The 11,260-nt window shown below is 46.1% G+C and overlaps 1 protein-coding gene across 1 annotated transcript; it reads right to left on the reverse strand.

Moving 5' to 3' along the window:
- Positions 1-7,798: 7,798 nt before the first annotated feature.
- On the reverse strand, positions 7,799-10,306 carry LOC122935446 (zinc finger MYM-type protein 1-like). Its single transcript, XM_044291213.1, has one exon. It carries the CDS (start codon positions 10,304-10,306, stop codon positions 7,799-7,801), a length of 2,508 nt encoding a protein of 835 aa, XP_044147148.1.
- Positions 10,307-11,260: the final 954 nt, after the last annotated feature.

Below are 11,260 nucleotides of genomic sequence, written 5' to 3' on the forward strand. Positions count from 1 at the left end.
GCCGCCCGTCACTCTGCTCTGATTAGCGTAGGGAGAGGTTGCGGCTGCGACAGTAGGGCGAGATTAGGCAGATTAACTCCTCCAAAGTACTTGATTATTGATCGATCTGCAGCTGTGGATCATTGAGCTGCTGATACTCAATTGCTCACTGTTTTTAGGCTGCCCAGACCGTTTGTCAGTCACATTTTTCTGGGGTGATCGGCGGCCATTTTGTGTCTTGTGGTGCGCCAGCACAAGCTGCGACCAAGTGCATTTAACCCTCAATGGTGTGGTTGTTTTTTGGCTAAAGCTTACATCAGGGTGAAGCTGTCACACCAAGTGCATTTAACCAGCAATAGTCTGTTTATTTTTTGGCCATATACTACATCAGGGGCAAGCTGCGCCTGTCACCAAGTGCATTTAACCCTCAATGGTGTGGTTGTTTTTTGGCTAAAGCCTACATCAGGGTGAAGCTGTCACACCAAGTGCATTTAACCAGCAATAGTCTGTTTATTTTTTGGCCATATACTACATCAGGGGCAAGCTGCGCCCGTCACCAAGTGCATTTAACCCTCAGTAGTGTGGTTGGTCAAGCTATTACACCAAGTGCATTTAACCAGCAATAGTCTGTTCATTTTTTGGCCATATACTAAATCAGGGGCAAGCTGCGCCCGTCACCAAGTGCATTTAACCAGCAATAGTCTGTTCATTTTTTGGCCATATACTACATCAGGGGCAAGCTGCGCCCGTCACCAAGTGCATTTAACCCTCAGTAGTGTGGTTGGTCAAGCTGTGACACCAAGTGCATTTAACCAGCAATAGTCTGTTCATTTTTTGGCCATATAATACATCAGGGGCAAGCTGCGCCTGTCACCAAGTGCATTTAACCCTCAGTAGTGTGGTTGGTCAAGCTGTGACACCAAGTGCATTTAACCAGCAATAGTCTGTTTATTTTTTGGCCATATACTACATCAGGGGCAAGCTGCGCCCGTCACCAAGTGCATTTAACCCTCAGTAGTGTGGTTGGTCAAGCTATCACACCAAGTGCATTTAACCAGCAATAGTCTGTTCATTTTTTGGCCATATACTAAATCAGGGGCAAGCTGCGCCCGTCACCAAGTGCATTTAACCCTCAGTAGTGTGGTTGGTCAAGCTGTGACACCAAGTGCATTTAACCAGCAATAGTCTGTTCATTTTTTGGCCATATACTACATCAGGGGCAAGCTGCGCCTGTCACCAAGTGCATTTAACCCTCAGTAGTGTGGTTGGTCAAGCTGTGACACCAAGTGCATTTAACCAGCAATAGTCTGTTCATTTTTTGGCCATATACTACATCAGGGGCAAGCTGCGCCTGTCACCAAGTGCATTTAACCAGCAATAGTGTGGTTATTTTTTGGCCATATCCCAGTCTAATTCTGTCACTAAATCCATACCGGTCACCCAGCGCCTAAATACTAGGCCTCAAATTTATATCCCGCTAAATCTCTCGTTACCGCTGTACTGTTGTGGCTGGGCAAGTTATTTAGTGTCCGTCAAAGCACATTTTTTGTTCTGGGTTGAAATACAATTCCCAATTTAGCAATTTCATAATTTAGTGGTTTCTGCTATATCAGAGCTATTTGAAATCTATCCCTAAAAGAGTATATAATATTCAAGGTGCACATAGGGTCATTCAGAATAACTTCACACACACACGCTACTGTGCATTTCCAAGTCCAATTCTGTTAGTAAATCCATACCGGTCACCCAGCGCCTAAATACTAGGCCTCAAATTTATATCCCGCTAAATCTCTCGTTACCGCTGTCCTGTTGTGGCTGGGAAAGTTATTTAGTGTCCGTCAAAGCACATTTTTTGTTCTGGGTTGAAATACAATTCCCAATTTAGCAATTTCATAATTTAGTGGTTTCTGCTATATCAGAGCTATTTGAAATCTATCCCTAAAAGGGTATATAATATTCAAGGTGCACATAGGGTCATTCAGAATAACTTCACACACACGCTACTGTGCATTTCCAAGTCTAATTCTGTTAGTAAATCGATACCGGTCACCCAGCGCCTAAATACTAGGCCTCAAATTTATATTCCGCTAAATCTCTCGTTACCGCTGTACTGTTGTGGATGGGAAAGTTATTTAGTGTCCGTCAAAGCACATTTTTTGTTCTGGGTTGAAATACAATTCCCAATTTAGCAATTTCATAATTTAGTGGTTTCTGCTATATCAGAGCTATTTGAAATCTATCCCTAAAAGGGTATATAATATTCAAGGTGCACATAGGGTCATTCAGAATAACTTCACACACATGCTACTGTGCATTTCCAAGTCTAATCTGTTAGTAAATCCATACCGGTCACCCAGCGCCTAAATACTAGGCCTCAAATTTATATTCCGCTAAATCTCTCGTTACCGCTGTCCTGTTGTGGATGGGAAAGTTATTTAGTGTCCGTCAAAGCACATTTTTTGTTCTGGGTTGAAATACAATTCCCAATTTAGCAATTTCATAATTTAGTGGTTTCTGCTATATCAGAGCTATTTGAAATCTATCCCTAAAAGGGTATATAATATTCAAGGTGCACATAGGGTCATTCAGAATAACTTCACACACACGCTACTGTGCATTTCCAAGTCTAATTCTGTTAGTAAATCCATACCGGTCACCCAGCGCCTAAATACTAGGCCTCAAATTTATATTCCGCTAAATCTCTCGTTACCGCTGTCCTGTTGTGGATGGGAAAGTTATTTAGTGTCCGTCAAAGCACATTTTTTGTTCTGGGTTGAAATACAATTCCCAATTTAGCAATTTCATAATTTAGTGGTTTCTGCTATATCAGAGCTATTTGAAATCTATCCCTAAAAGGGTATATAATATTCAAGGTGCACATAGGGTCATTCAGAATAACTTCACACACACGCTACTGTGCATTTCCAAGTCTAATTCTGTTAGTAAATCCATACCGGTCACCCAGCGCCTAAATACTAGGCCTCAAATTTATATTCCGCTAAATCTCTCGTTACCGCTGTCCTGTTGTGGATGGGAAAGTTATTTAGTGTCCGTCAAAGCACATTTTTTGTTCTGGGTTGAAATACAATTCCCAATTTAGCAATTTCATAATTTAGTGGTTTCTGCTATATCAGAGCTATTTGAAATCTATCCCTAAAAGGGTATATAATATTCAAGGTGCACATAGGGTCATTCAGAATAACTTCACACACACGCTACTGTGCATTTCCAAGTCTAATTCTGTCACTAAATCCATACCGGTCACCCAGCGCCTAAATACTAGGCCTCAAATTTATATCCCGCTGAATTTGAATACAATACATTGGGCCAAATAATATTTTTGTTGTTGTGGTGAACCATAACAATGAGGAAAACATCTAGTAAGGGACGCGGACGTGGACATGGTCGTGGTGGTGTTAGTGGACCCTCTGGTGCTGGGAGAGGACGTGGCCGTTCTGCCACATCCACACGTCCTAGTGTACCAACTACCTCAGGTCCCAGTAGCCGCCAGAATTTACAGCGATATATGGTGGGGCCCAATGCCGTTCTAAGGATGGTAAGGCCTGAGCAGGTACAGGCATTAGTCAATTGGGTGGCCGACAGTGGATCCAGCACGTTCACATTATCTCCCACCCAGTCTTCTGCAGAAAACGCACAGATGGCGCCTGAAAACCAACCCCATCAGTCTGTCACATCACCCCCATGCATACCAGGGAAACTGTCTCAGCCTCAAGTTATGCAGCAGTCTCTTATGCTGTTTGAAGACTCCGCTGGCAGGGTTTCCCAAGGGCATCCACCTAGCCCTTCCCCAGCGGTGAAAGACATAGAATGCACTGACGCACAACCACTTATGTTTCCTGATGATGAGGACATGGGAATACCACCTCAGCATGTCTCTGATGATGACGAAACACAGGTGCCAACTGCTGCGTCTTTCTGCAGTGTGCAGACTGAACAGGAGGTCAGGGATCAAGACTGGGTGGAAGACGATGCAGGGGACGATGAGGTCCTAGACCCCACATGGAATGAAGGTCGTGCCACTGACTTTCACAGTTCGGAGGAAGAGGCAGTGGTGAGACCGAGCCAACAGCGTAGCAAAAGAGGGAGCAGTGGGCAAAAGCAGAACACCCGCCGCCAAGAGACTCCGCCTGCTACTGACCGCCGCCATCTGGGACCGAGCACCCCAAAGGCAGCTTCAAGGAGTTCCCTGGCATGGCACTTCTTCAAACAATGTGCTGACGACAAGACCCGAGTGGTTTGCACGCTGTGCCATCAGAGCCTGAAGCGAGGCATTAACGTTCTGAACCTGAGCACAACCTGCATGTCCAGGCACCTGCATGCAAAGCATGAACTGCAGTGGAGTAAACACCTTAAAACCAAGGAAGTCACTCAGGCTCCCCCTGCTACCTCTTCTGCTGCTGCCGCCTCGGCCTATTCTGCTGCTGCCGCCTCGGCCTCTTCCTCCGCCTCTGGAGGAACGTTGGCACCTGCCGCCCAGCAAACAGGGGATGTACCACCAACACCACCACCACCACCTCCGTCACCAAGCGTCTCAACCATGTCACACGGCAGCGTTCAGCTCTCCATCTCACAAACATTTGAGAGAAAGCGTAAATTCCCACCTAGCCACCCTCGATCCCTGGCCCTGAATGCCAGCATTTCTAAACTACTGGCCTATGAAATGCTGTCATTTAGTCTGGTGGACACAGACAGCTTCAAACAGCTCATGTCGCTTGCTGTCCCACAGTATGTTGTTCCCAGCCGCCACTACTTCTCCAAGAGAGCCGTGCCTTCCCTGCACAACCAAGTATCCGATAAAATCAAGTGTGCACTGCGCAACGCCATCTGTAGCAAGGTCCACCTAACCACAGATACGTGGACCAGTAAGCACGGCCAGGGACGCTATATCTCCCTAACTGCACACTGGGTAAATGTAGTGGCAGCTGGGCCCCAGGCGGAGAGCTGTTTGGCGCACGTCCTTCCGCGGCCAAGGATCGCAGGGCAACATTCTTTGCCTCCTGTTGCCACCTCCTCCTTCTCAGCTTTCTCCTCCTCTTCTTCCACCTGCTCATCCAGTCAGCCACACACCTTCACCACCAACTTCAGCACAGCCCGGGGTAAACGTCAGCAGGCCATTCTGAAACTCATATGTTTGGGGGACAGGCCCCACACCGCACAGGAGTTGTGGCGGGGTATAGAACAACAGACCGACGAGTGGTTGCTGCCGGTGAGCCTCAAGCCCGGCCTGGTGGTGTGTGATAATGGGCGAAATCTCGTTGCAGCTCTGGGACTAGCCAATTTGACGCACATCCCTTGCTTGGCGCATGTGCTGAATTTGGTGGTGCAGAAGTTCATACACAACTACCCCGACATGTCAGAGCTGCTGCATAAAGTGCGGGCCGTCTGTTCGCGCTTCCGGCGTTCACATCCTGCTGCTGCTCGCCTGTCTGCGCTACAGCGTAACTTTGGCCTTCCCGCTCACCGCCTCATATGCGACGTGCCCACCAGGTGGAACTCCACCTTGCACATGCTGGACAGACTGTGCGAGCAGCAGCAGGCCATAGTGGAGTTTCAGCTGCAGCACGCACGGGTCAGTCGCACTACGGAACAGCACCACTTCACCACCAATGACTGGGCCTCCATGCGAGACCTGTGTGCCCTGTTGCGCTGTTTCGAGTACTCCACCAACATGGCCAGTGGCGATGACGCCGTTATCAGCGTTACAATACCACTTCTATGTCTCCTTGAGAAAACACTTAGGGCGATGATGGAAGAGGAGGTGGCCCAGGAGGAGGAGGAGGAGGAGGTGGAAGAGGGGTCATTTTTAGCACTTTCAGGCCAGTCTCTTCGAAGTGACTCAGAGGGAGGTTTTTTGCAACAGCAGAGGCCAGGTACAAATGTGGCCAGCCAGGGCCCACTACTGGAGGACGAGGAGGACGAGGATGAGGAGGTGGAGGAGGATGAGGATGAAGCATGGTCACAGCGGGGTGGCACCCAACGCAGCTCGGGTCCATCACTGGTGCGTGGCTGGGGGGAAAGGCAGGACGATGACGATACGCCTCCCACAGAGGACAGCTTGTCCTTACCCCTGGGCAGCCTGGCACACATGAGCGACTACATGCTGCAGTGCCTGCGCAACGACAGCAGAGTTGCCCACATTTTAACCTGTGCGGACTACTGGGTTGCCACCCTGCTGGATCCACGCTACAAAGACAATGTGCCCACCTTACTTCCTGCACTGGAGCGTGATAGGAAGATGCGCGAGTACAAGCGCACGTTGGTAGACGCGCTACTGAGAGCATTCCCAAATGTCACAGGGGAACAAGTGGAAGCCCAAGGCCAAGGCAGAGGAGGAGCAAGAGGTCGCCAAGGCAGCTGTGTCAATGCCAGCTCCTCTGAGGGCAGGGTTAGCATGGCAGAGATGTGGAAAACTTTTGTCAACACGCCACAGCTAACTGCACCACCACCTGATACGCAACGTGTTAGCAGGAGGCAACATTTCACTAACATGGTGGAACAGTACATGTGCACACCCCTCCACGTACTGACTGATGGTTCGGCCCCATTCAACTTCTGGGTCTCTAAATTGTCCACGTGGCCAGAGCTAGCCTTTTATGCCTTGGAGGTGCTGGCCTGCCCGGCGGCCAGCGTTTTGTCTGAACGTGTATTCAGCACGGCAGGGGGCGTCATTACAGACAAACGCAGCCGCCTGTCTACAGCCAATGTGGACAAGCTGACGTTCATAAAAATGAACCAGGCATGGATCCCACAGGATCTGTCCGTCCCTTGTCCAGATTAGACATTAACTACCTCCCCTTAACCATATATTATTGGACTCCAGGGCACTTCCTCATTCAATCCTATTTTTATTTTCATTTTACCATTATATTGCGAGGCTACCCAAAGTTGAATGAACCTCTCCTCTGTCTGGGTGCCGGGGCCTAAATATATGCCAATGGACTGTTCCAATGTTGGGTGACGTGAAGCCTGATTCTCTGCTATGACATGCAGACTGATTCTCTGCTGACATGAAGCCAGATCCTCTGTTACGGGACCTCTCTCCTCTGCCTGGGTGCTGGGCCTAAATTTATGAAAATGGACTCTTACAGTCAGTGGTGTATCTTGGTTTTGTGCTGCCCTAGGCGAGACTAAACTTGGGCACCCCCTAATATAAATTTAACCCACCCCTTCCTGTCACGGCCAAACCCCTTCCTCTGTAAACCCCGCCCCTTCCTCTTTAGGCCCCACCCTTTCCTGTCGGAGCTTCACATCTTCCTTTCTGTATTTAAAAGTGAATAACGAAGGACAATATTTTGTGTTTTCTGCACCATCTATTATTTTAAGAGAATCTTTACATATAATAATATAAAGTGTAAATTCAACCACTTTACAAAGATCAGTCATCCAGGTCAACTATACTATATTGATCACGTCTTCAAATTGTTTGAATTAGCACAAGGTCAGTCCAGAGTCCACATGAGCAGTAACAGCACCAAGGCTTCAACAGCTGTTACTGGACATGCATACACAATTTGTGTCATTCATACAAGACAATGCCACTGTACATATCAACACATCCAGTCCATTACATTACTTTAGCCATAGCACAGACTTTCACACACCATTTACTTACATCAATTAATTTATCCTGAAACGGACACGATGAGGTTTTTAATAACTTAGATGACTTTAATTAAATATATTAATATATTAAACTGAAATGCAACTTGTTGAATACAACAAATGAAACTGTAAACATTTCTGACTTAAGTGCAAACTGTTGAATATTAGACTATTAGATCTAAATTATACTTGGAAACTAAAATGCCTTTCGCCGAACTCTCTGTGTGGCAAAGCTGTTGATGAGCTCTTCATAGTCCAAAGATTTTGTGAGTTCAGACTCTATTGCCAACACTGCCAGGGAGTTCAATCTTTCCTCTCCCATTCTGGATCGCAAGTAGTTCTTCACTCGCTTCAAAGTCGAGAAAGAACGCTCAGCTGAGCAATTTGTTGCTGCAGTACACAAAAACATTCTGAGAGCAATGTCCACATTTAAATAAATACTTTGCAATCCTCTCTCTCTTATCATTCGGGACATCACCAGAACAGAGGTATCTTCTGCAGAAGAACTTATTAAGTATGAACGAAAGTGGAGGCACTCATCAACAAAACACTCCTGTTCCAAGTCTTTGCTGTAAGAAGAACAAAGGTTATTTGCATGCTGTGAAATTGCTGATGGCTCAGTTTTTGATAGTTCAGTAATGAATTTAAACTTTCCAACAAAAGAGTCATATGCCGATTTTCTTCTCATAAGTTCAGCAACTAAGTTGTCACAAATAACATAAAAGGTGTTAATGCGAAAGTTTTCTTGGGCTACCTCTGCCTGTGTCTTGCTGGAAGTTGCTGAAACTTTCCGTGCTTGTACACCTTTCCTCTTAGTCTCATAATCCTTCACAACTGATTTTTCCATTGCAGCAGCTTCAAAAGTCGGGAATAGGCCTCTGGTTTCTCGAACAAACTGGATCAGTGACTCATACAGCTCCCCTACAATTCCAACATCAATACCAATGCTTTGGAGTTTTTTGCTAACTGCACCAAATCTATCCAGGATAGTACCCCACAAACCACTCATAAGTGCAGTCTCCAGACGTTGTATTTTATTCAGAAGACCTTCAGCTTCCTTGCATGTTCCTGGTGCCTCTGCTGTATTTTCCTTAATTTTTGTTAAGGCTTCGATTACTTGAGTCCAATTTCGATTTAAGCTTCGACAGGCATCTTCCCTGGCTGACCATCGTGTGTCAGATAATCTCTTTACCGCTACAGTGTTTGGCACAGATGATAAGTGTTCTTGTAAAATCTCCCATCTGTGAGTGGAAGCAGTAAAAAAAATGTAAAGGTATTGTAGGAGACCAAAGAATGAACAGGCTTCAGGACAACTTTCAGCAGCATGCTTCCCTACTAGATTTAAAGAGTGTGCAGCGCATGGAATATACACAGCAAGTGGGTTTCTTTCCAGAATTCTGGCTTGCAATCCTCTATAATGGCCAGACATATTGCTTGCATTGTCATATGATTGACCACGACAGTTGGCAATATCAAGATCATATGACTTAAGAGTGGTGAGGACCACTTCAGCCAGTTGTTCCGATTTATGTCCAGGATTTGGAATAAAATGTAGAAAGCGCTCAATCGGTAAGCCATCTTCCTTGACATACCTTAAGATGAAGGCCAGCTGATCCGTGTGGGAGCTATCCGGTGTTGAATCAACACTGATAGAGTAATATTTAGCAGCCTTTGCCTCCTTAACTATCTGCTTTGTAACAGAATCTGCCATAAGCTGAATAAACTGCTCACAGGTAGTGAATGAGAGGTAAGATGTGACTCCTTTTCCTGCATTGCCGTAACGGGCAATGTGTTCTGCTATAAATGGGTCAAATTCTGACAGAAATTCAAACATCATCATGTAGTTTCCGTTATGTGTGGAACCAAAACGGTCATCTTTCCCTCTGAAAGCAAGTCCTCGAGTGCCAAGTGCCTTAACTGCAGCAACAACTCTTTTTAAAACATTTCTCCAATATTGAATTTCATCAGAACGCTGCTTTGTAAGACTTTCATCAATTCTCCCCAGTGTACATGCTCTCGATTTTAAAGATAGCACACAGGATTTGTGTTCAGCTGAACGCTCGTGTTCATTTAATCGAGCCGTGCCATTTTTCCAGTCATTGAAGCCACTTTCTGCCAACTGGGATTTGCCACCAAACAAACGACATGGAGCACAAAACACTACTCCTTTGCTTTTGGAGTAAACCAAATAGCTCCTTTTTTGTTTCTCTCCATTAAAGTTTTCTTTTTCAAAAAGGTGTTTAGTTAGCAACCTAGAATGGTCCGCATACAGCCTTCTCGACTGTGTAAAGTCCAGATTCTCATTTTGAATTATTCCATGTTTAGCCACATGGTCTCTGGTGCAATCATTTAAAACCCATTCAGCAGGGTCAGAGCTCACTCCTATTTGTACAACAGGATCATCAAATTCTACTGAACTCGAAGGACCTGATTCAGAAGTCTCTGTTTCTCTGGCAATACTAGTACTACTGGTAGCTATGGAAGTATCATAACTGCATGATGTAGCAACATCAGTTTCACAGATGTCAGCAGTTAAATCTTCAACTACCTCCTCACCCTGCTCAGTATTAGAAGAAGCCACAGGTTTCGTGAAAAATTGCTCAATTTTTCCTGTCTGTTCAAGCTCCCTGGCTTGTTTTTCACGCCTAATTTTTGCATTTTTTCGGTAACCTGCTCCACTTAGCCTTTTTCGCCCGTCACTCATGGCTGCTAAGAATAGTACCAATGCTGTGAAAATCAACCGACAGAGCATCAGTGAAAATCAACAGGCATAGCGTCAGTGAAAATCAACAGACATAACGTCACTGAAAATTAACAGACGTAGCACGTGCTGCTCGGCTATAATGGAAGGAGGCTCTGAAGGAGCATGCTGCTTCTCATGGGAGGTCGGCTTGCTGTCTGCTCTCCATGGCAACAGTCAGACTTTAATCAGGGACAGAGCAGAGAGAGATGCAAGTGCGAGGGCCCTATTAAACCCTCCCTAATTCTCCCCCCTATAACCACCCAACCCCTTACCCCATAAAACATCTAAGTAATCGATTTTTTGTGAATTACTCTAATTTAAGTACTTACAGTTTTTGAAGACAGCAGACTCAGTGTTCACGGTGACCGTGTGCAGGATCTGTTCTGCACTTGGAGGAGATAAGGCTCACCCTAGCGTTGCCGGCCCGTGACTCCACCTAGGGTTGGGCGATATCAAAAATATTCAGTCGATAACGATAGTAAGAAATTTATCGCGATAACGATATATATCGCGATAAATCCCCGTTTAAAAGAAAAAACACAAGGAGACGTTATACTGTATGGGGGGCGGGGGCAGCCACAAGGAGACATTATACATACTGTATGGGGGCAGACATAAGGAGATGTTATACTGTATGGGACAGCCACAAGGAGACGTTATACTGCATGGGGCAGCTTCAAGGAGACCTTATACCGTATGGGGGCAGCCTCAAGGAGACCTTATACCGTATGGGGGCAGCCTCAAGGAGACCTTATACCGTATGGGGGCAGCCTCAAGGAGATGTTATACTGTATAGGGCAGCCTCAAGGAGACCTTATACTGTATGGGGAAGCCTCAGGGAGACATTATAATGTATAGCGCAGCCTCAAGGAGACGTTATACCGTATGGGGCAGCCTCAAGGAGACGTTGTACTG

Source organism: Bufo gargarizans, chromosome 4 (genome assembly GCF_014858855.1).
Source record: "Bufo gargarizans isolate SCDJY-AF-19 chromosome 4, ASM1485885v1, whole genome shotgun sequence".
Lineage (NCBI taxonomy): Eukaryota > Metazoa > Chordata > Amphibia > Anura > Bufonidae > Bufo > Bufo gargarizans.

Coding starts and splice junctions, on each gene's coding strand:
- LOC122935446 (XM_044291213.1), bottom strand. CDS start 10,306: ATGAGTGACGGGCGAAAAAGGCTAAGTGGAGCAGGTTACCGAAAAAAT.